Consider the following 25,281-nt stretch of genomic DNA (forward strand, 5'->3'; position numbering starts at 1 on the left):
AGGGAGAGAAAATGCTTCAGTATTTGATTATCCCTTAGTGTTCAAAGACACACACCCCTGGTTGAGATGACTGACTTTGGCCACTCCGACTGCTGTTGACCTCCGTAACCTGCGTAGTTGAATGGTGCGAACCAGAAATTAGCTCGAGTCACTGTTCTAAGTGTCGGGGGTTTTTCAGACTTCAGCTTTGGCTCAGAAATAACGTGACTGCCACAAGACATAAAACTGTTGTTTTTCCAGGTATGTGGGAGAGGTGGTTTCCAGGTTGTCATTCTGATGATCATTTAAAGGAGGCTGAAAGAGGCTAGCCTCAGAAGGCTTAGTTTGGTGGAGATGGGTTCAGCTTGTCAAGGAACCTTCTCCCACCCCACTCACATGTTCTGTGTTGAAGGCAGAGGGTATCACCCACTCACAAACACTGAGAGCTGCTTTGGAAGCTCTTCATTGCCCATCCCCGGCCACAGACAGTGGGTCACTCTGCTCAGTGCCCTGCACGCCCATGGGCCTCTCCCTCACCACCTGTCTCTTTGTGTTTTACGCAGTGCCTTCTCCCAGTGCCTTGCTAGTAGACAATCCCACACCTTTTGGAAACGCAAAGGAAGTCATCGCAATCAAGGACTACTGCCCCACCAACTTCACCACGCTGAAGTTCTCCAAGGGGGACCACCTCTACGTCCTGGACACGTCCGGCGGGGAGTGGTGGTATGCTCACAACACCACGGAGATGGGCTACATCCCCTCCTCTTACGTGCAGCCCCTAAACTACCGGAACTCCACTCTAAGCGACAGCGGGGTGATCGACAATCTTCCAGACAGCCCAGACGAGGTGGCCAAGGAGCTAGACCTGCTCGGGGGGTGGACGGATGACAAGGGGTCCAGCAAAACCTATAGTAATAACCCTTTCTGGAACGGGGTCCAGACAAACCCGTTTCTGAACGGGAATGTGCCAGCGACGCCCAGTGTGGATGGGCTGACCCCCAGAAGCACCGTGGATCTGCTACTTTTTGATCCAGGCGCGTCCTCGTTCACAGAGTCCAGCTCCGCCACCACCAACAGCACCGGGAACATCTTCGACGAGCTGCCGGCCGCGAACCGAGTCCAGGCAGAGGCACCTGGCAAGCGGGACAACCCGTTCTTCAGGAGCAAGCGCTCCTACAGCCTCTCGGAGCTGTCGGTCCTGCAGGCCAAGTCGGATGCCCCCGACTCAGCGGGGTTCTTCACGGGCCTGAAGTCCCCGGCCCCAGAGCAGTTCCAGAGCCGGGAGGACTTCCGAGCCGCCTGGCTGAGCCACCGGAAGCTGGCCCGCTCCTGCCACGATCTGGACTTGCTGGGCCAGAGCCCCGGCTGGGGCCAGACCCAGGCGCTGGAGACGAGCATCGCCTGCAAGCTGGACAGCTCCGGGGGCGCCGTGCAGCTGCCCGACACCAACATCAGCATCCACGTGCCCGAAGGCCACGTGGCCCCTGGCGAGACGCAGCAGATCGCCATGAAAGCGCTGCTGGACCCCCCGCTGGAGCTCAACAGTGACCGGTGCAGCAGCGTCAGCCCGGTGCTGGAGGTGAAGCTGAGCACCCTGGAGGTGAGAACCCACATCATCCTGGAGATGAAAGTGTCGGCCGAGGTGAAAAACGACATTTTCAGCAAAAGCACCGTGGGACTCCAGTGCCTGCGGAGCGACTTGAAGGAAGGGCCCTATGTCCCCATCCCCCTCACCTACAGCTACGGGGACACGGTCCAGGTCCAGCTGGACAACCTGGAGCCCTGCATGTACCTGGCCATCGTTGCCCATGGCCCAAACATTCTCTACCCTTCCACGGTGTGGGACTTTATCAATAAAAAGATCACCGTGGGACTCTATGGCCCCAAACACATTCACCCATCCTTTAAGACCGTGGTGACCCTTTTTGGGCATGACTGTGCCCCAAAGACGCTGATGGTCAGTGAGGTCACCCGCCAGGTCCCCTGCCCTGCCCCCGTGGCCCTGCAGCTCTGGGGTAAACACCAGTTCGTCCTGTCCAGGCCCCAGGACCTGCACGTCTGCATGTTTTCCAACATGACCAATTACGAGGTCAAGGGCAGTGAGCAGGCCAGAGTGGTCAGGGGATTCCAGATGAAGCTGGGCAAGGTGAGCCGCCTCATCTTCCCCGTCACCTGCCAGAACGCCAGCGAGCTGTCCGACTTCACCCTGCGGGTCCAGGTGAAAGGCGACCAGGAGGCCATCCTGACCCAGTTTTGCGTCCAGACCCCCCAGCCACCCCCTAAAAGTGCCATCAAACCGTCCGGGCAGAGGCGGTTCCTCAAGAAGAACGAGGTCGGGAAAATCATCTTGTCCCCGTTTGCTGCCACCACCAAATACCCAACGTTTCAGGACCGCCCAGTGTCCAGCCTCAAGTTCGGCAAACTGCTCAAGACCGTGGTGCGGCAGAGCAAGAACCACTACCTGCTGGAGTACAAGAAGGGCGACACCATCGCCCTGCTCAGCGAGGAGAAGATCCGGCTGAAGGGGCAGCTGTGGACCAAGGAGTGGTACATCGGCTATCACCAGGGCAAGGTCGGCCTGGTGCACGCCAAGAACGTGCTGGTGGTGGGCAGGGCCAGGCCGAGCCTCCTCTCGGGGCCCGAGCTGAGCACGTCGGTGTTGCTGGAGCAGATCCTGCGGCCCTGTAAGTTCCTCACCTACATCTACGCCTCCGTCAGGACCCTACTCATGGAGAACGTCAGCAGCTGGCGCTCCTTCGCCGACGCCTTGGGCTACGGGAATCTGCCGCTCACCTTCTTCTGCCGCGCGGAGCTGGACAGCGAGCCCGAGCGCGTGGCGTCGGTTCTGGAGAAGCTGAAGGAGGACTGTAACAACACGGAGAACAAAGACCGCAAATCCTTCCAGAAGGAGCTCATGATGGTGAGTGCTCAGTGGGGAGCCTGGGGCCTGACAGTCCGCTCTCAGCGCCTCTCCCTGCACACTGGGGCGTGGGTTTGGTGAATCACCGGGCCAGCGTCCGGGCGCGTCTTCGCTCTCTGGAACGCACAGGGCTTAAGTGTGCACGTGCACCTGGAGGGCATTTGGGGAGCCCCAGACAGCTGAAGAGCCACCACGGAGAGCACCGTTCAGGTGGCTTTCTGCTGGATTCGCCAGCTCCTTGAGGTCTCTGATGGACCCCTCAGGGCCCGGTGGGAGTGGGGGGCACGGGGAGACTCTCACTCCAGTTTGCCTCTGTTTTGATGTCTTGGGAGAAGATCCGTGTTTCATCAGATTCCCACCAGGATCTAGGACTCTTAGGTTTTCAGAACTGCCACCCCAAAGTTTAGCTTTACTTTGATAGGAGTTTCCCTACCCTCGAGGTTTCCACATTTCTTTCTCTGCTTCCTTTTTGTGTGTGTGAGTAGGGATTCAGGACGGCCTCTGTTTCTCCGGCACGGCTGGGAATTGCAATCCTGAGACTAGGGGAGGGCGAGGTTGGTGTCATACCACAGGACACGCAAGCAAGCCTCTAGCCAACGGGGAAAGCATTCGCTCAAGTCCCCCACGGCCTCCCACGGCCTGGGCTCGGCCACCCTCTCCCAACTGTGTGCTTCTCGTGGCCTGTCATAGAACATTGACCTGCAGAAGCTTGACAGTACCCTCTTGGCATCCCGCCTTGCATCTGGTGGACGTTGTTTCCATGGCAGAAGCATCCTCTGTCTCCTTCCCCATCTTCCCAACCTGTCCCTGGGCTTCTTCCTGTAGAAACCCTTGTGATTTGGTCATTGGCGTTCCTTCCTTGCTCCCCCAGGCCCCACACACTCTTTTTGCCTCCTGACTTTTGTAAGAGGTGAGTCTCAGCACCTCAGAATTTCTGCCACCTGCACTCTCCCAGCCTCCATGTGGCAAGAGCAGCTGTGGGAACGGATGAGCGGGTGTGCGTGTGTCTGAGCATGCCCGTGTTGACGTCAGCATGCCACTGCGTTCCGTCCATGGCACAGCAGCTCTCGGCTGTCCCGGGAGCCAGGAGCCAGAAGGGATACAGTCCCCTGCTGGCTGGGGAGAGGCGGGGCTGCATCCCCACCCACTCCCTGCAGGAGGCCCCTCCCCTAGCTGGCCCCCGAGCTGTGGCAAGCCCAGCAAGGCTGGTGTCCCCTTGGATGGACCGGGCTCAGTGGACAGGGATGCACATCCCTTTCCAGGCCCTCGAACTGCGGTTCGCTGTAGATTTTAAAATCGGGTGCTTTCATGAGCGTAAACAACACCGATGGCTCCTTCATTACAGCCTAAGACGCCCTCACCTCCAGTGGCCGGAGCTGGGGAAGGTGACAGTGGGAGTAGCCCTTCCCAGCTGGGGAGGAGTGATGACAAGCGAGGCCCTTTGCTTACCCACGTTCCCTCATCTCCTTTCAGGTCTTTCCAGACTTAAGTGGTGGCTCTTTCTCTTCCATGTGGGGGCCTTCTGTGACAGCACATGTTTTGGGGGCCGTCCCTGGGTTCCTGTCCTGAGGCATGGGGGTCTCTCCCAGGCCTGGTCGGGTCTGCTCGGAGGTTTGCAGTGTTTTTCCCTCGTTCGTCTCCTGGACTAAATCCATCACCATCCTGAGAGCAGGTAGATTAGAATGTTGGCTGAACGTCTAGAAATCACAGGCTGATTTGTCCCTGTGTGTTTCAGGGGTCGCTGGAAGCCGGGTTCCATTTCTTGCCACGCTTGAGTCTCTGAACGGTGGCTTCCTGCAGCCTCGGGGGGGTCTGCCAGCCCTGCAGCTGTCACGGCCCCTCATGTGGTGGCACGGTTTTCTGTTCAGATGGGACTCCCTGGTCTAGAAACAGTGAACCCATGGGAAGGGGTGAAGGTTTGGGATTGTAGGTTTGCAGGGAGATGGGAAAGGAGAACAACATCGTTCTGTCCTCCCGCCATCTGAGGGGGGTCAGGACTGTGCCCATGCTGCTCCCTTAGCCTGGAACTCTGCCCCACAGACCCTGGACAGAGGCTCTTCACATCCCCCAGTGCCAGCCCAGCCCACAGGTCGTGCCCTCAGACCTTTTCCGTGCCCTGCTTCATCGGCCCAGATCACTGTCTACATGGTGCTTTCCCCAGTCCCAGATGGCCTTGCTGCCTCGAGTTCTTGTTCTTGCTCGACCTCATCAGATATAAACGCCGCAAGAGAAAGGCACGGGAAAGACTCGGACATTAGAGGAATTAAAGCATGAACGCCCGCCCGTCGGGCCCCAGAACCTGAGCCAGGTCCTATGGTCAGACCATGCTTCCGCTCTGGTTCTCCAGGTGCCTTCCCTCCTGCCGTCGTTGCATGGCTTTGAGGGGCGTCTTGCACAAGCCTATGGTCTTCCTGGTGTGCCCCTGACTGCCCTTTCCCACCCAGACTGTGCGACCAGCGCCAGGGAATGCCGCCCCAGCCCCGTCCCCTTGCCTTGTGGTGGAAGCCGTGACCATCCGTGCCAGAGGACGGCCACCCCGCCGACCAGGCCCCCCAGGCCGGACTGAATGCGGCGGGGAGGGAAGGGGTGATGCGGGGCTGCTGCAGGGAGTGGGCAAGATTGGCACTGAACGAGGCAAGTAGCCAGGGTGGACAGAGCCCCTGCAGACCTCTGCCGGTAGGACTTGTGGTGGCAGGTTGGGGAGAGGTCAGGAAGGGGTCCTCAAGGATCACCGAGTGGAAGGTACAGGGTGGAAGCTTCTGACACAGAGCAAGGAGGAGCCACCACAGACAGCGGTGCAAGTGTTTCCCAGCTGCCTCCTGTGTGTGCAGGGGCGATGCTGGCTGCTGGGCTTTCTAAGGGCACAGGTCCTTGACGTGAGCGAGGCGTGGAGTGATGAGCATGAGGGCAGGACACGCTTACCGAGAGCCCCCTGTGTAGACCAGGGAAAGGTGAGCAGGCCCGAGGGTGGGGGCTTGTACTGGTGCAGAAGCCCACTCGCCAAGGCGGGGGGCCGCCAGGTTGAAGGCACAGCATGAGCAGGACCAGGGTCCCGGAGAGCAGAGATGGGGGCAGACCAGAGACCACACAGTGATCCCGGAGGGATGGTACGTGGGGTGTGGGGCCACCCGCACCGGATCGCGCTCGAGCTTTGCTCTGTAGGCACAGAGAGGGGTACAGTGGGAGAAGAGAAGGGGAGCCAAGTTGGATCCAGGCATGTCCCTGCACGCCACACCCCACCACCCCTGAGCCCCTCAGAAGCAGCTGCCCATCCCGCCGGGAGCCCCACTCCAAATGTCATTCCTGCAGAACATCAGGAGGGTGCCTGGGGGCGGAGGACCCCATTTTCTAGATACTCGTTTCTAGATCTTCGTGTGTTCGGGAGACGAATGGGCAGCTCCTTTCTATCAGCGGTGAGAGGTGCGTTCAGATCCGAAGGCTGCCAGGTGGGGCCGCCCTTCCGGTGCGAGATTGCCCGGGCCGCTCCGCCTCCAGTCCGCTTCTCACCTTCGCAGCCATCAGAGGGGCCCCTCCTGCAATCAGGCCTTCCGTTTCTGGCTGCAGTGTGCGCTTTCCCCGCTCCCGTGCAGGTCGGCCCCGGGGCCCATGGCCACTCTTTCACGGCGCCATCGGTGAGAAGCGGTGTTTTCTTGCCCGTGGGCCTGGTGGTGTGGACCTTAAGAGCTTCAGGGGCCTGTGTTTGCACAGCTGTCTTGGCTCATCCCAGGGTTTGTTTGGTCTTGAATGGAAAATGGTTTTGTCGCTGAGGAGTACACAGCTGGGAGTGACAGGAAGTGGGTGGCAGGTGCTGTTACTGTGGTGATGGACTGTCCCGAGACCCCTCCTCCCATTTGCCAACCTTGGGCTCCCTGTTGGGACTCTTGTTTTCTTCACGAAAGGGAGAAAGCAGAGCCTGTTCTTTGCTCTTGGCAGAGTGACGTTCTTGACCACGTCTTCTGCTGCGTCTGGTGCCAAACACATGCTTGTGTGTGTTTTTACCGGTAACTATGACGGCACTGAAGGAAGGGTAGGGTGGGGAGGGATGGGCGGTTGGCAAGGGCGGGGAGGGAGCAGTCAGGGGCGTGGGCGGGCCTGCCGAGGGAGCAGTGGCCGGCGCTCAGGGCTGGGGCTGGAGCCGCTGGGCATCTGAGTCCATGGGCGGACTCTTTGGAGAAGGTTCTCTGAGAAAGAGAAGGTTCCTATAGGACACGCATCAAGGGAAGGGCAGCTGTTTCCAGGAGTGGAATAAAGCCCAAGCTGATGGAAATGAGGGGTGAACTGGGAGATTCGGGGGGGGGGGGGGCTGGAGAGGACGGTCTGGAGTAATTCTCCGAGAGTCAGGCGAAAAGCCCCTGATCCCCCACAGAAAGAGGGCAGTTAGCTAACCACTGCGCCTGTAAGGGGTTCCTGGGGTTCTTCTCATGCTTGCATGTTTTGGGAACAGAAGCATGGGTGGGATGACCATACAGCAAAACCGAAAGGATACCTCATTGTCTTTTCATAAGAGTAATTCCTAAAACGGGGCCTGGCAGACTGGCTCCTGGCCACCTGCTTTCGTACGTGAGGTCACACCGGACTGAGCCATGCCTGCTGCTTCCCACACCGTCCATGCTGCTTCAACCCCACACCGGCCGATGCAGGGGCTTGTGACAGAGACTGCAGGGCCCGCAGAGCCGAAACCTCTGCCCTGTCTAGCGCTGGGTCGAACAGGTTTGGTCACCTGGCTCAAATTCCCGTTCGCTCCGTCGGATTGCTGCCAGGGTCAGCCTCGTTTCGAATGGGATTTTCTGGGATTACCTCTGGGCGTGTGTGTGTGTGTGTGTGTGTGTGTGTGTGTAAATTAAAGAGGAAGCTACAGGGGAAGGAGTCCGAGCCTCCTGCTGGAAGCTTTCCACTGCTAGGACCCGACAGCACCCACAGTATGCCCTTAAAAAAATGCCTAAATGCCCCCTGGGTGGTGGTGTGGCTGCTCTGGGGCCATTGAAACCCGCACCGGCTTATCCAAGTATGAGTAGAGCTGAAATTAGTAAACGAAGGCGCCTCCATCCGCATTCATCCTGCTCCTCACAGTGGAGCCCTGGTCCTCGCCTGTGGTCCAGGGACAGAGCCATTGTCATCACTCCCGCCAGGGGCGACCCCAGTAGGAAGCGTGACTCTGGTGCATTCTGTTTCCTAGAAAAGGAGGCCACCTCCAGAGCTGGGAAGCCACGGGCAAAAGCCGAGTGCAGACGCGGAGGGACTGACCGTCTGCTCTGTCGGGGAGGGGACCCGCCTGCCTCAGCGCCTTCGGGGCTCCAGCCTCACCACATGGCAACAATTGAAATCCAGAGTCTGACCAGGGTATCGCACGTCCCCCTGCCACACACGGGGACGTGCGTGTGTTTAGATCCTCTGAAGCACGGATCTACTAAACATCGATTTTTTTTTCTTTTTAAACAACATCACTTGAATGCCTCAAAATTCAGAAAAAGGGACCCTTTTCTGAAATACATAGAGTTGAGAAGTCACATAGTCCAGACCCGTGTTTTCTTTGGTTCCGTCCCTGACGTCGAGGAGTGAGTGAGTGCCCGCAGAATTTGGGCAAAGGCCTGCCTCCACCTCTGTCCCCTCAGGGACCCTGGACAGGCCACCTGCAGGTGTTGGGCCTCTCCGGCGCCTGCCTCACAGGGGTTCTGAGGAGTGGATGAGACCCTGTCCGGCTCACCGTAGGAGCTAGGAGCTCGGTCCGCTTGGCTTATTCCAGAACACAACAGAACCAACCCAAACAGGACCACGCCCCCTTCCGGCCCACCGCAGTTCCAGCTAGCCTCCACCAGAGGGGCCCATCACCCCCACTGCAAACTGCAGAGATTTGCCGGGCTGGGGTGTGCGGCTCATGCATTCGGCCAGAATGCATTGCCAGAAAAGTCACCATTCCTCCCATCTTGCTAAGCTCCCCCAGGATCAACATGAAACATAGATGGGGATACTCCGTCTCTGTCAGGGACCCAGCAGACCGTAGCTGCACTCAGTCAGGGCCGCCCGCCATCTTCGCAGAACAGTGGACAAAGTTCTCACAGGAACTGTGTGTCAGGCTCAGTCAGGAAGGGGCTGCTGGGCTGGCTGTTCCCAGCATGTGCTCTTGGAGTCTTGGAGCGACAACAGCAGGTCCCCAGAGCCCAGAAGGACAGAAAGAACACCAGGTGACTTGTTCTGCTTCTAACCTCTCCAGCTGAGGCTCACCTGTCCGAGGGCCCGGGAAACGGTCTCCAGGGGGCCTCAGAGGCCCTTCTGCACCTCACGGTGGGTGGACCCGGGGGCCTGCTGGTTTGTGCCGGCTGATTTGGTTTTGTTTCTTTAAGACCCCTGCCCGGGGTCTCGCGGAAGACAATGGACTGTTGAACTCTGCATTGGAAGCTTGCATGATCCGGCCCCTTTCCTGGGGGGAGGCTTGGGGCCCGGTGGGGATTTGGGCCGGGCTCCATCCCCTTGCCTCCTTCCTTCCCAGGGTGGTGGGCATTTGTTTGTTTCCCTCCAGATTCTCTCCACAGTTGCTGACTACTGTCCTGAAGACACACTAGAAAGTTCTTTCAGCTTTGGCAAAGGGAGCAATCCTACCGATTGCAGAAACTGTTCTGATAGTGGTCCCTCAGCTTCAGCCTCCGGCCTCTCCATTCTCCTCACCCTCCTCCCACCCTTCCACCTGCGGTCTTCACTTTGCCCTAAAACCTGACAGTCCAGATGTCTGTGTCCAGCTGGTGCCCGCAGCACGTCCCCCCAGCCTAGCTCCTGGTCCAGTTCCCTGAGCCCCAGGTGTCCGGTCCATCTCAGTGAAGCATCACCATGTCCAGCTGCTCTGAGGGAGCAGAAACAGGGCCAGTAGCCCGCATCTGCCCTCGCCCCATGGGTCAGCATCCTGGGGCTGCTGAGACAACGTGTCACAGACAGGGTGGCCCAGGACAACAGAGGCATGTTCTCTCCTCGTGCTTGGGGTGTTGGCAGGCCTGCTTCTTCCTGGAGCTCGGAGGGACCGTCTGGTCCAGGCCTTGCTTCTGGCTCCCAGTTGCTCCGACAGTCCTCCATCCTTACACGTCTCTGTCTCTCTCCTTATAAAGACAACCAGTCATTGGGCAAGGGCTGCCCTAATCCACCACGACCTGGTGTTAACGAGTGGCAGCCACAAAGACCGTGTTTCCGAACACAGTCTGAGTCTCCAGGCAGATGTGACTTTGCAGGGAGAGTGCTGGCAAGCCCATCCCACCCTGCAAAACTCACTGTTTTCCTTCCACCCTGTGGGTGTCGGCCATGCCGGAGTTCAGGGGGCACTTTCTAGGTCCTAGAACCTTCGGGAGAAAGAGCCCATTGCCCCCGCGTGAAACCGGAGCCTGCCCTCTGACCTGCCCATGCCCTGCTCCTTCCTCCGCAGGCCTTGCTGAAAATGGACTGCCAGGGCCTGGTGGTCAGACTCATCCAGGACTTTGTGCTCCTGACCACGGCGGTCGAGGTGGCGCAGCGCTGGAGGGAGCTGGCCGAGAAGCTCGCCAAGGTGTCCAAGCAGCAGATGGACGCGTACGAGTCTCCGCACCGGGACAGGAACGGGGTCGTGGATAGCGAGGTGAGCCTGGGCGAGGAGATGCACTCATAGCTCTGTCTGCTGGACAGCATGTGGATGGGGACGAGTGAGTGGACGTGAGAAGGGGAGACTCTCCCTGAGCGGGGTGAGCGTCCTCCTTCCCTGAACTTGGCTGCGTGTCCCGATCTTCAGGGACCTTCCATCAGACGGAGCAGCGCATGAACAGAGCCCTTTGTGGCCACTTCTGCCCGGTCTCTGGCCAGGTCTGTGTTGGCTAAACACCTGGTATGTTGTGAAACTTGGGTTCCTGCTCAGAGGTTCTTTGTAGTCTCACTTGGTGGCGGAGGTGGCTTTAAGCTTCTGGAAAGTGGGTTCAGGCCAGGAGATGTAGGAAGGAGGAAATCCCAGAACAAGGGTATCCTTTATTCACGCAGTGAATTTCTAAAGAAATGGCCCACCCGGAAAGTGCTGCAGGGATTCAAGGAGAGAGTCCTTCCTGCCTCCTCAGATGCCCTTTGCTATGTACCTGCTCTTGCACAAAACACCTTCCCTCGGAAATGTGCTGGCTCTGGACAGGGTCTGTTCCCCCTGTTTCTCTGGGTTTGTCTCTCGCTCCAGGGGGAAGCATAAATAATGAGCAAAGGAACTGCATAATAGGATCGAATAATAATAGGATGAAATAATAGGATCGAAGAATAGGGTCAAATCTCTTACTGTCCACCCATCTTCTCTCCCCCCTCCCTTCTTTTATCTTGGACAACTCCACCATCCAGGCCATGTGGAAACCCGCCTATGACTTTTTATTAACCTGGAGCCACCAGATCGGGGACAGCTACCGGGATGTCATCCAGGAGCTCCACATAGGTCTGGACAAGATGAAAAACCCCATCACGAAGCGCTGGAAACACCTCACCGGGACTCTGATCCTGGTGAACTCCCTGGACATTCTGAGAGCAGCTGCCTTCAGTCCCGTGGACCATGATGACTTTGTGATTTGAGTGGGTTCCCTCACACCCACCGCTGCTCTGGGCCCTGCACCGTCAGCCTGTCCGGGATGCCCACGCCGTCATGTGGAGCTGGGGAGGGAGGAAGGGCCAGCGGCTCAGACACATCTGGGGTCCCTCTAGGGCTGGGCCCACACCCAAGGACCAAGCACACGGCAGTGCTCCACTGCCCTCCTCCATCGCTGGTGGGGGCCGGGTGGGGGGGCCTGAAGGGAATTTCTACTGCAGGTCATTGCCAATCACATAGCTTTCTACTTGTTAGGTGTAAATTTAAATTGAAAACTCCTTTTTTTAAAGGTTTGGGGGAAGCAGTTGAGAAAGGTGGTATCTCATTTTTTTAAAAGACCATAAAGGTTTAAAAAAAAAAAAAACACCTTAATAGGAGAGGATGCTGTTGAGGTTTTTATGTTCTCTAAAGACCTTTTTAAATTATGTCACAGATGTATATATGTATTTAAAGGTCACTGGGGGCATTTGTGATTCCCAGCCACACTTTGCGTTTAGACACTTAGCACGCGGAGAGACACTTGTTCAAGTGTTGGACCCCTTTTGCTCTCTACTTGTAAAAAAGGGTAAATCAAATAGGAATGTGGTTTTCAGTTGATGAGTCCGGCACTTGCCTATCCTTTCCGAGAGTGTCCTAGGTCCTGCTGTCCCCTCTCGACTTGATTCTCTTCTGTCCCTTTGCCTTGTGTTACAGTAAATGATCAGTAGACCTTCTTCGAGCTTTAGTGGGACCTGAGCCAGCAGGTGCCCATGAGATGAGAAGGCAGCTGGGAGCTGGTGTTTGTCCTGGCCCCCACCTGCATGCAGTCATTCAAGAGAATGGTGCCATTTGCCATGCTGCGGTTCCCGCAGCCGTTGGGCCCCGCAGCCATCAGCCACCGCTGTCCCGTTTCTCCTTGGGGGCTGGGGAGGGGAGCCCTGTGCCAGCGTGTGCACAGAGGGACCGGCTGCCACTAGCCAGCTCCACTTCATTCATTACAAAGTCAGCTCCTGTTCCTTCCTGGCACACCCCTGTGGCCTAGGAAATAACATAGGGGACACCATCTTTTTTCTGTCCAAGAGAAAGATTAATAGGCTCTGAGCAGGATGAACGTTTTCCAGAAAGGAAACTGTTTCCCACCGAAAGTCAGGGACTCAGAGCATTGCACTGATGCCCTTTACCATTGCCGATCAGTGTGCTTGTGCGTGGGCACACGATGCTGGGCTCTGCCATCCTGCTGTGGTGGTGGCAGCTTGGGAGGGGGGCACGGGGCAGGACGGAGGAACTACCTGGCAGATCGAGAGGGAAGATTCCGGGTATGTGCTAGGACACGCAGCCTGCTTGTGTGGCATGATGGTGGGCCACTTGGGATTCCTGGACCTCATTCCCTAAATCTGCTTGTCTTGAGATGTGTTATGCTAATTACCTAGTGTAATCAGTGGGTGATCCCTACTGGGCTGAAACATTCTTACGTATCTGCTGATTCAGATCCTGAAGATGAGCTGGCTAGGAACACACAGAAAAACACCATGTTTTTTTATGCTCTAAGAACCAGGACACGCGATTCCCCAATCATCCCACGAAGTCACCGTAAACTCCGCTTCTCTCTCCCACCATCATTCTTTCAGAGGTATCTCTCGCCTTCTCCCCAAAGAAGAAGCAAAACCAGTCGCACCTTAAACCGTGGATATTTTTCCTCAGGGGCTTTAAATAGTTTCCTATGCAACATGTCTTGTAGCACAAAAATTAAATTCTACAAAAGTTGCAGTAAATTTTATTTGGATATTTTAACCTATTGTGTGTGTGCGTGTGTGTTTTTCTGTACACAACCGAACTTTAAATAAAACAATAAAACCTTATGAAAGCATCTGTGCATAACGGCTCCTTCCCAAAGAGCCGTCCCTTGAGGACAGTGTGACCATTGGTTTAGCAGATGACTTTTATATTTTTACCGAATATTCTGTAGTCTGGTCCAAGAAGCTTGGTTAAAATCTCTAGTTCTCCAGATGCCTGGGTGACTCAGTCAGTTAAGCATCCAACTCTTGACTTTTGCTCAGGTCTAGATCTATCTCACAGTCATGAGTTCAGGCCCGGCATTGGGCTCCCTGCTGGGCATAGACCCTACTTAAAATTAAAAAGAAAAAAAAAATCTCCAGTTCATTATTAAATTCTGATATTCAAAGTAATAGTCATTTGCATATAAAATTATGGCGTTGGCAGGTGTTTTTAAAGACCAAATATTGAGGAAAAGGATTTGGTTTAAAAAAAAGTTTTTTTTTTCCCCGAGAAGAAGACAATTTTGTCCATAATAAATTCCTGCCTCGGTCCTCACTTGACTGCCCTACAGTCATGTCACATGGGGCAGGAGCCAAATCACTTGTGATCACCAAGCTCCCCCCGCCCTCTGTCACCTGGTCTGGCAGCCAAACCCAGACTTGGTCCTGGGACAGCCTTCCCCACGAGTGGTCACCAGATCCCCCCACCCTATAGTCTCCCCTCCATTTCTACTGCCACAACGAGACCTCAGTCTTTGCCCTCTCTCCCTTTGCTCTCCTTACTACTCACTACTCAACACCCTCCCCGCCACCTGGCCACTCCGCTCCTGCTTCCTGCTGTATTGTCTGCTCCTGGCTCACACTCAGGCTTGGCTGCGCCTCCCGCGAACGTTCAGCAGCAGAGCTGCTCCCTGGACCATCCCCCACAGGCCTACCTCCTTGCCTTTGAGCTGTTCCCCCACACTAGAACACCTCTCCTCCATCAGCCACACTGAGCTCCCTGAGGTCATCGAGCATCTGAACGCGTTAATGAACCCCCAGAGCCTGGTGCCGCGAACGTATTGTGGGAGGGAATTGACTGTGACTGATAGAAATGGTCCCTCAACACAGATAGTTGGCTATCGGGGGGCCTAGGAGAGGCTTCGTACTGGGTTTACAACCAGTGTAAGACCTATTTGGTCAGCGATGAGGGCATCAGACCCAGCAGTTTGTGAAGTGTTCGAAGGGGAGAACATGGCAGGGATGGAACTCAAGTGTACACCAAAAGCAATTAATTTCCCTAATAGCTCATTTCTGGCCATGAGGGAAATGCTGTCAGTTTGGTCCATGATTTATGCTATAATAAAATTCAATTTATGTAAAATAGATTGAAATGGCATCATCTGAAACAGTAACCTGAATTCAGGGGGAAAAAGAGAGTGTTGCCACGTGCCCAGGCTTTGTATCACACCTGCGGTCTATGAAAGGTTTGCTCCAATTCATCTTCGTGATGACCTTGGTTTCAAAGAGGAGGGAAGCAGCTGGGAGTGGGGGGAGCAGCAAACAGGCCCAGCTGGTGCAGTGGCTAGTGCAAGCTCCGTCCACCCCCAGCTGTGCACTCCTGCCGCATCAGCAGAGAGAAACCCAACAGCACACAGGCCATTGAGAAGCAGGTGCCCGGGAGCGAGCGGGCAGTGCCACTGACCGCTGTGCTCTGCTGGGCCAGGGGACCAGCCGGCAGGGTTTTCCCTCCACCCGTCACAGACCTCTGCTGGAACATGTGTGCGCAGTAGTTAAAGAATTTTACAATCTTACAATTTCATGTCCATTTCCCTAAAACCTCAAGTATTTAAAATATTTGCACTTAGCCCAAATTTTTCCTTTTTAAAAAATTTCAGCTTTATTGAAGTGTACTTGAAATAGAAGCAAGTATCTTCCACTTTGAAGACCCAGGCATTTCCATCAAAGAGCTCGTCCTAGGTTGGGTTGCACAGTACTATAAATGGGCGTCACTACAGAACTGTATTGAACCACTTAAAAGGGTGAAGACGATAGACTTTCTCTATGTGTTTTTTGCCACAATTTTTTTTTTTTTAAGTGAAGGAAGAGTCCCGGTTGTCCACAAGCCCAGCATTCAGTTATGGAAATCAGGGAGCGGATTGGAGCGGGTACAAGGGAGCGGGTACAATGGAGGACTTTAAACCCTCCCGTGGACCCCTTTGGCACTTGGATAAAGCTGTGAAATCCTCACAATTAGGTAAACGCATAAAATAAGCAAACCCGGGGCTTACAAATGAAAGCAATTACATTTACACGCAGTTAGCAAAAGGTTTTTTTAATTGTCATGGGGATATATATGCTATTTTAGGCACCAAATAACAACGTAGTAGCAGGTCTCATCCACCATAAACTTACAGAATAATGATGAGCGTTGCAAGTATCTGAGCTTGAGAAATCATGGACAAAATCACAGGGATTCCTACTAGAGGTCCCTTGCCTCTGTGCATGCCCGGAGGAGATGCTAATGTTCAGTTAGAGGTTTTTGAAAATGAAGATGTATTTTTTTTTCCTTATTTAACAGGAAGCTCATGGTAAGGAAACTGACATCAGATATGCTCTGCCAGTTGCTTCAAATGATTTGCAGGATGTTTTCTGCCCCAGCTCAGCCAGAATAGTATTTTTAAAGCTTTGCTCCTCTGATCTGTTACTCTACCTAACAAGGCAGAAGGGAATCGAAGGAATAAACTGGTCGTGTCTGTAACTTTTTAAATATCTGAAGTCATTTTCCTTAATTCCGCAATTCAGTTGCTTTACATTTTAGAAGAGTATCTGTCTAGTTAGGTCCTACGTATATAGTACAACTCTCTTTGTAATCTTCACTCCCGGGCTCAGCGAGGGACAGCCAGAACAGGAGTACGCATGAGCATAAGCCTCGTGAGATGTGGGCAGCTTGGCAGGAGGGCTGCTTGCCTGGTGCATGTTCTGGAAGCCAGTTTTGGGCACACAGGGCATCAAGGGAGAGAGGAGCCAGCTCCTGGCCCTCCAGGATCTGTATTCCAGGAAGGAAGATGCAGACCTTTGAAATTGAAGGGAGACGGCCATGTTACTATTGAAGCAGACCAAGAGAAGATTCAAGAAGCCACAGTGCTTCCCCTCGCCCTCCCACACCCACTCCCATTATATTGATTATTAATGAAGGCTTCTGATTCGATCCCTTCCATTTCTCTCAGGGTTTCTCCTTTGATCCTGGCCCCCAGGACAGTCCTTCTAAAACAAACCCATGCCCCCTCTGTTTCACACCCACCTTCAGTGGCCCCCGTGTTTAAAGGAGATGAACAGGGGCTCCCCCACGCCCACGTGTGGGTCACTGTTGGCCCTGACGAAGCTTCCACCTGCTTACTCAAAATGAGAGAAATAAGCACAGTGGACTGAGGATTTCCATTCAGACAAATTTATGCAAATCAAATCATTGTTCCTGGTCATGAGATTAAGCCCTCCATTCCTTTTAGGTGTTAAAATGTCCTTTATTTTAGTAACTGATAAGGAGAGTAAATTGTAGGAGTAGTGGTTCTTGGCAAAGTAAAATATTGGCCGATGACAAGCATCCAAGCATTTTTTTCTTAAGACTTGAATTTTTGGACAAATAAGGGAGAAAAACATGAGACTGTCTGTTTCCGTGGCCCTCTGCCCTTGTGGCTGTTTCTCCCAGACCATCCTCCTCACTGTGGTAACAATGGCTTTCTCGCGTTCTCTAGATGCTCCGCGTCTTGAGAACGCTTTCACTATATTTGGAACCCAGAAAACACAAACTCGCAGCTTCTCTTGCAGCTAAATGCGGGCATGTGACGAGTGGATCTCTGACTCAGAGACCAGCAACTTGGCAGAGGGAGCCAAGGGAGCCAAAGGAACGTTCGGGGCAACAGTGGTCCCGGGTCCTTGATCCTCCCTGACATAGGTGGCGCTTTCCTCATCAGGCCAGTTCTGGACGTCAGCACGGAGCGTGGCTCCTCTCCCAGCCCTCTGGTGAATGACCTAATTATCTTTGAATAATCCCCTTTCCAGAAGTATCAGTCAGGGCCAATTTCTGTTGCTTGCAAACACGCACCTGGGCTTCTGACGAGCTTTATTCCTTTGGGGTTCTGCTCTGATCATCAGAGTCCCCTGGGAAGTCTTCTTGGGTACACCAAGAAAAACCCCACCTGTTTTCCTGCAGCCCTCCGCCCTTACCACAAATATAATCCGAAACTTTCCGTGCATTTGCATCTTGTGTCCCACAGACCATAAACAGAGCAAGGAAGATGCCACAGTGCCCAACTCACACCCAGTAAATTCTCGGGTGCGTGGCTGGCTGAAAGAAGAATGCCCCAGGGACCACGGCGGAGTATCCAGCTGGAGGGAGGCTACACACTAGGGCCTGAATAGCTTTTTGTGTCATTGTAAGGATTTCTTTTTATCAAACAAATACAAGTTCTACGGGCAAGTCTATTCTGGATATTTTCCAGAAGTTTTTACTCTACTCGTTTTAGTTCACCAGTCTTCCCACTGTGACATCACAGTGTTCAGCTCAGCCGAAAATCACACTTGGAATAACAAGTGTTTGCGTTATGGTTCGCACATCCGCGCCTTTTCCTACATTCCAAATGCAGTCATTTCACACCTAAGGTGTGGATGGTCGCACCTAGCTGAGGATAGCAGACGTGGAGACACTTGGTGAGCATCTGCGGCCCCCGGGGGAGATCAAGTCAGGCCCCCCGACACCTGAGCAAGCAGGGGGCAGGCGGCACAGTTGCCTGGCAACCCCACCACTCCCGGGGCCCTCCTTCTCCAGAAGAGAAGGGATATGGAGAAGTGACTCACTTTCATTTTTGACTCAGAACCTGGTTGGAATCAGCGTCTACAGAATGAAAACTTTAGTAGGATCCAGGCTGACGAGTCAGCTTCATGCCTGGACACACCGAAATTTACAAATGCAATCCTGTGTGTGGACAGAAACGCTGGACGCAGGTAGGTTCTTTGTGCAGCTGGTAAACTCATAAGGATAGAGTGATGTGTTAAAGTATATATATCTTTGGAAAATCAGATTCCAGTTCTCTAGGTCATCTTGCAAAACACCTTTACATATACCTAATTATCACATTTTCGGGTGAGAGATGAGTCGAGAAATTAAAGACAGAAAAAGTAATGGATATGGGTGAGGGACGCAGGCTCTTGACCTAGTTAGAAACAATTTATACAGATTTTGGAGATTTATGTCTTTTTCCCAGACCCTGGGAGAGAGTTCTCATTTATCAAATATTAGGTTTGTGTGAAATACATAGACAGATACCAATGGCCAGTGTCACGATGCCATATGCAGGATATCCAGAGCTATTCAAACAAAAATAAATCCGCTTTGCATTCAGAAATTCATACCGAAGTAAAAGCAACTCCGTTTTCTCTTTGTGACATGTAATATATATTCCAAAATGATGCTTAAAATGTTACTGGAGCTCTCTGGTGCCGTCCAGCAGCATTTCTCCCTGAGTGAAGAGCTTTGCCCCACACTCACACTGCCCTTCCAACAAAGCAGGCGACTAGCATCGTTACTTTCGAAATGTCTTCAAAACGTAATACTTTACTTCGTGCTATTCAAACGTTTTGATACTCTTATGTGGGTATTTTGCAGGTCAGTCAGATTACAACAGACGTCTGGTTAAAATATCATTAGCAGTTTGGAATCCTAGACGTCTTCTTCTGCCCAAAACTCTGGGAAGAAGTGAAGGGAGTACCATCCTAGCTATCTTGAGAAAGAATTCGGCTGTATAAGATCATTTTTTAGACCGTAATTGCTGTGACCATTCACCTGATTTTTTTTTTTTTTTCTAAGTGAAGTCCATGGACCACCTGAGGGAGACTCATGGTTTGGGGAAGACGCATATTAAAATGCAGATTCCAAGGCCTTCCTGGACTTTTAGAATCAGACGCTTGTGAGGGCCCAGGAATCTGCATTTCCCCGGCTTTTCCATCTGAGTTGGAGGTGGGCTAAACTGTGAGGGCAGGCTCAGTTTTTAACTGTACGCCAAACCCTAGGCAGAAAAGAAAGGGAAGTGATTTCTGTTTCTGCAGAGGAGTGGACGGGCGTGGCTTTCTTTGTCGAGATGTCCCCGTACCTCTGGGGCCACAGCTCCAGACTCCTGAGCCTCCACACACTGTCCCACTTTTCTTCCACCTCCTGCTGAACTTTAATTAAAATCCAGGCAACTGTTTTCACGGAGGCTTCCTTGATACAAACCGAACCGTGTCACAGGCACCCGTAGAGCTGTCCCTACCCCGGGGGCACAAAGGGGCTGCCGGCTGGTGCTTCGGGGAGTGCGGGCTCCCTGCCCTGGGCCTCCCTCCCTTCCCTGGGCCTCCCCCGGCTTCCTGTTTGGCAGACAGGGACTGCTGGGCCCTGCTGGAGAGACCGACCTCCGCAGCCCAGCCCCGGCCTGAGGTTTGGGCCTCACCCAGTGTTCTGAATTCAGGGGCTAACATTCAGGGCTGGGTGTGGGGGTTTCCAGCTGCCTCCTACCTGCATGGGGGGCCCTGTGTGGGCAGAAGCCAGTCCTCTCATTTGGTTAACATTGGTGCTGAGGCAAGGACTCTGGAGAAGCCCCTCCTGCTGACCAGAGCGGGCTCAATGACTCCCATGTACCTGGGAGGTGTAGGGCATTCTTGTATGTGTGCATCTGTGTGTTGCACCTGCACAGACATCCAGAAGGATTCTGAGGCAGGCCTCCCAGTATCGCTTACCTGGTGTGACGTCTGGCCTTTACACCAAGGCCACCGAGACTAATAACAGCCGACACTTAGCCCCTGCTTTGTGCCTGTCATAGTCTTAAGAACTTTAGAGATGTCCTTTTTAAGATTTTATTTATTTGACAGAGAGACACAGTGAGAGAGGGAACACAGCAGGGGGAGTGGAAGAGGGAGAAGCAGGCTTCCTGTTGAGCAGGGAGTCCAATGCAGGGCTCGATCCCAGGGCCCTGGGACCATGACCTGAGCCGAAGGCAGATACTTAACTACTGAGCCACCCAGCTGCCCCAGAACTTTAAATATTTTAACTCATCTGATCCTTGCAACATCCGTGTAAGATAGGTACAATTAGCCACAGTTTATAGATGAGAAAGTAAGGTGCAGAGAGGTTAAGTAACTTCCCCAACGTCACACAGCTCTGAAGCGTGGAGCTGAGATCCAAGGACCAGGCAGCTTGGCTCCAAGGCCCTTGTTGTCCCCCTTTCCTGCCACACCAGGTGATGTTTTCCTGTGAGCCAAAATCCCTACCAAGAGACCGAATCTGTCACGTGCATCGTTGCAAGTGGTAAATAGCAAAAATTGTATTTCTGACTTCAGAATGGTTTACGTGGAGATGATACAAGGTAGAGAGGGTTTGCAACAGGCCTTTCATTTTTAATTTCCTTTGGTGAAGCAGACGTAATTCGTTCCCGTTCTGTCCGCATACATCAGGGGCTACCAAGAAGTCAGCGCAGAGGACGGCTAAAGGAAGAGTGACTTTAAAATCTGCTGTGATACAAATGTCCACGGGTAATGGGACAGTTAGATGAATTGTGGTACATTTATATAGGAGAATACTATTCAACCAATACTGTTTCAACCATTCCATTCAAATGGAATAGGCAGCTCTGTAATTATTGGTGCAAAACAGTCTCCAAGATACAGTAAGTGAAACAAAATTTTTTCATTTATGTTAAAAGAAAAAACAGGGCCATACATGAAGCTCTCTCAGAATGACATTATGACACTACGAGAATTATGGTTAGGGCAGGGAGGTCGCTGGAGCCTGGAGATCTGCATTTGGGGGAAGAGCTTTCTGTTGCATATCTTTTCTGTGCCTTTTGATTTCTTACCCTATAATGCTGATATTTTCATACTTCCATATATTTTTTGCTGCAGATAATAACATATGAAATGAGAGTAATTTAGAATTGGCTCTGGGGAGAGAACGAATCCCTCAATTTGCAAAATTAAAAAATCGAACAAGTACCTAATTTGCATATTGTTCATCAGTAAAGTGGGTAAAGATAGGCAGAAAATCAAAATTGATTTATATGCCCAGAACTGGATGTTTTCAGCCAGGGTACCTGGATGGGTTTCTGGGGGCGTCTAGGAAACCCTCAGATAGTGTGCTGATTTTTTGTTCATTTTGCTCTGTGCATCCCCTTTGGAGGATGTCTGGAGTTTTTAATAGGTTGGTAATCCACAAAACTGTGACAACCACTAGCCTAGAAGCCATAAAAAGATGATGTCCGTGTAAAAGACTATATACTAATTTAGAGTTTTAATGAGTATCCCAGAGGGACCCTGCAGCGTGATGCTAAGTGTAAGGGAGGAGAGCCCAGCACACTGGTCATGGTCCCGTGCAGCCTGCCAGCCGGCACCCAGAGCACAGCCCGCCCACAGGCTCTCAGCAACCACACACCATGCATGCCCTACATACAACATGTGTCATTCTGTCTGTCTGCTGGGCCTGCACTTGGCTGCATGCCACAGAAACTAAGACTATGGGCAGGGGGGAGGGGTTCATTTTTCTTACTGACAAATTGACCAGGATGGGTGAGTGCTCAGGGACTCATGCTCCTGCTAAGGGAGCCAGCCTCCTTCTATCCCCACATAGGTCAAGAGAGCTCTCGAATTTCTAGGTGCCAAGTCCTTTCTCCAGGCAGTCGTAAGGGGAGAGGGCAAAGAGCATGGGGTCATCCAGCTAAACAAGTCTCCTTTAACAAGGGAAACGAGAACTTCCCCAGCAATAACACTCAGTAGAAATCCATCGTGTTTCGCTAGTCAGCACACTGTCACACAGCCAGCTCTGGAGGAGGGAGGCTGGGAGTGGTCTGCTAGTTGGTTGCAATAACCATAAACCAACTAGAAATCCTGTAAGGAAGAGGCACAGACTCCAGTGGAGATCCCAAATGGAGTTCCCCTGTGCGTGCAGAGCATGCGTAGATGGCCCGATTTTCCTGCCGTGAGCTGGCAGGCATGGATGAATTGGCCAGTTGGCCCTAAAAACAGGCCTAAGAGCCTCATTGGGAATGTGCAGCCAGGGGTTCTAACTTACGACCCACATTTTTCAGTGCCATTGGCATCAAAGTTGAATACAATTACATGACTTTAAACTCATCACTGTAATTTCTGTAACAGGGACTCACACAGCAGGGATGCCTTAAAGGATTCCTGATGAAAGCGAAATGCTTTTTTCTTTTTTAAGTTTTAATTGAGATGTAATTGACCCAGTGCCGTACACATGTAAGGCTTATGAGTTAAGTGAGTTAGATTTTTAAGTTTAAAGCCAAATGCATTTTGATAAAACCAGCATACAGTGAGACAGCCAACAGGGTTTCATTCACTTGGAGTCACAAACAGAGCTCCAATTCGGAATAAACTGAGTGCACCTGTTATCAGCCAAACACTCTAGGAGCCTGGCCCGCCTGCAGATTCTGCTCTCATTCCTCACTGTAAAAAAAGCAAGGATGCCTTTTGTCTGAGCTCTTTTCCTAGATACGACCAGATGCCAAAGCTCCTCCTAACTGAGGGCAGGAGGCCTGGGGTTGGGGCCAAAACAGGGAATGAGCCTGTGAACAGTGAGGTGGTTTGACTAGAGAAAGTGGGAGCCGGAAGTGATGTGATGTAATCTTGAACCAAATGGCCAAACAGATCTTTAAAGTTACAGACAGTGACTACCCACAGAAGCAATAGATACCCCCGACACAGGATTGGAGTCCAATGAGGTGATACTGACTTATCATCACCGTGACGTAGTCTTGAGTTCTAACCAGAAGTGTCCTCCTTGTGGACTGGCAGTCAGCCTCCTGGGATCACACCTCCCACCCCCATCTCTCTCCCGACCCCAGCCGCCTACAGTCCAAGCTGCAGCATCCAACAGCCAGAGAACTTCTCAGCTGAGCTGCCTTTTGGGGATGTTTTGCTAAGAAATGTCTGCAACGTGGTATTTCTCCAGAAGCCAAGAACCCACCAAAGGACAGTAACGTCTCAACAGAAACTAAGTATGAGTATAAACCTAAAGCCCTCCTCCCCTTTGGAAATCTTCCATTTTCTTTAATATCACTCTGAAGCTTTAATTTGAAAATCTTGTATTTTAAAGTGATGCGACTGGAAAGCCATCTTCAGGTTTTCCCTCCTGTCCATTACAACGTAATATTTGTCCTAAACATGAAGGGTTTATCTGGATCCAGATTTAACACAGGAGGAAAAATTGTTTGGGTTTATCCTTGCTGAAATACCCACAGTTTAGGCAAAAGAGTGAAATTTTATTTTCCAAAAGAAAAAATACACTCTCGATTGCATGGTACTTGCCCCACCTTCTGGAGAAATGATTGGAGAATGAGTTCTGACAGAGCTCCTCTTTCATGGTTACCCATGACGCTATTTTATAACTCATACAAAACATCTTTGATTTATGTTTTCTGCACACCCAAAGGAATAATGATAGGGAGACTATCATTTGGGGGGAAATATCAGTTCTTTCATTTAGTTTCATTTAGTTTTAGTTTCTGAAGATAAATTTAAGTCTGTGTTTCTCTAACATAAATATTAGTTGCTTATATCACAGTTCTACAATATGTTAAAGAAGTAGATTTCATGTAGTCTGATTCTTTAGGGTATTTTGAAACATTCTCTGACAGCTTGTGAGTCTTTAAAATGTCTCTGGGAGCTGCATAAAAATTAAAGAGATAGGCAATAAAAAATGGAGGGAGCTGTAAGTTCTCTTGCTGGGGCTGCCCACAAATGTTTACTGGGGGGTCTGCACAGCCCGTCCTCACGCTCTCCACTAGCTCTGAGAAGAGGCAGCCAGAACTCTTCTCTCTGGATAGACGTGGGGAGGCCAAAATGACATCTGGTCAACCCAGAGAACCCTAAACGTCAGCAGAGACTTCCTGAGGACTAGAGGAACAGGACGGGTCATGTGTGAGACCTGCTTTCAGTTCTCTGACCCCTCCTAGACATACACGGGGTCCCCTCTTTGGAGATGGCTTTCTCCCTTGCACCCCCTGGCACTTCCCTGGGAAGCTCCTTCTCTAGCACCTCTCTAGGGTTCTCCTCCAATCCCCAGGCTTGGCCAGGTTCCTTCATGAACTACTGGTAGATCCGTGACCCTTTCCCCGCAAGAACTTACCCTACTTTGTCATTTAAATGTCTTTAACGTAACTACTTCCCTGAGGTAAACCTCTCCTACAGGACTCTGGGCAGGTGCCTGGTCTAGTTCTGCTGCCTGTTGTGCCCCCGGTGGCCAGTATTGAGCAGCACAGTAGACACTTTTGGTAGGAAGGGGAGGGGACGGGACAAGAGGGTCCCACTGCTGAGTCACTCAAATTCTCACAGAGATTGTCTGACAAGTTTTGGGCTACAGAGCCCAAAACTGAAGCTGAGCACAATACTTAATTTGCTGGTTCTTTTGATTCTATCCACACACAGTGAGAATCTCCTTCATCTGAAGAACTCAGCCCCCTCCTTGCTGCTCATTCACTTTTAAGCTTGTACTTAGAATTGCTTAAAGGAGCAAAACTGCCATCATATTTTATAAAACCATTTCATACCAGAGATCTGAATGTATGGTAGGCTCCTGAAAACTGCCTGTAGGCGTCTAATTCTAATATCATTACCTGTGGTTTATAGCTCAACTTTGTCAAAATGAAGGGCTGCCATCCATAAACAGGAACTCAGTAGAAGTTCCTTTTAGTCGTCGGGGAAAACTTATGGGCTTTAGCTGCACTTAAGCACCTTTTGCTTTGGAAAAAAAAAAAAAAATTTCCACTGCTGTTTTTGCTTCCTGAGTTATCCATACATTATCCAGAGTTAAATGAAGAAAGACACAATAAGATCTAACCTCTGCAAAGTCAACCTAAAACCTCACTTCAAGGGAAATAGGATCCTCTGTGTTGCCAGTGGAAACCAGTGAGGAAGCCAGCTCAGAATGCTGGAGATACAGCTACGTGTATCTCTACATGAGTGGCTATTGCTGGCTGGCATTCTGTCTGTCTGCCCTGCATTGTAGGACAACCCTTCCACCCAGAGTGGTCAGATGTGACCTT

The 25,281-nt window shown here is 52.1% G+C and overlaps 1 protein-coding gene across 4 annotated transcripts in view; it reads left to right on the forward strand.

Annotated features, from left to right (window-relative positions):
* The window catches only part of SH3BP4 (SH3 domain binding protein 4), an 82,927-nt gene extending 69,691 nt beyond the window's left edge, over positions 1-13,236 (forward strand). For all 4 annotated transcript variants that reach the window (XM_047721440.1, XM_047721439.1, XM_047721438.1 and 1 more), the window contains 3 exons: positions 543-2,899; positions 10,305-10,493; positions 11,225-13,236. In XM_047721440.1, the coding sequence (XP_047577396.1) occupies positions 543-2,899; positions 10,305-10,493; positions 11,225-11,449 (2,771 nt within the window). In that variant the 3' untranslated portion in view covers positions 11,450-13,236. The remainder of the gene's footprint in view (positions 1-542; positions 2,900-10,304; positions 10,494-11,224) is intronic.
* Positions 13,237-25,281: the final 12,045 nt, after the last annotated feature.

The sequence above is a fragment of the Lutra lutra genome, chromosome 3, assembly GCF_902655055.1.
Source record: "Lutra lutra chromosome 3, mLutLut1.2, whole genome shotgun sequence".
NCBI classification, from domain to species: domain Eukaryota; kingdom Metazoa; phylum Chordata; class Mammalia; order Carnivora; family Mustelidae; genus Lutra; species Lutra lutra.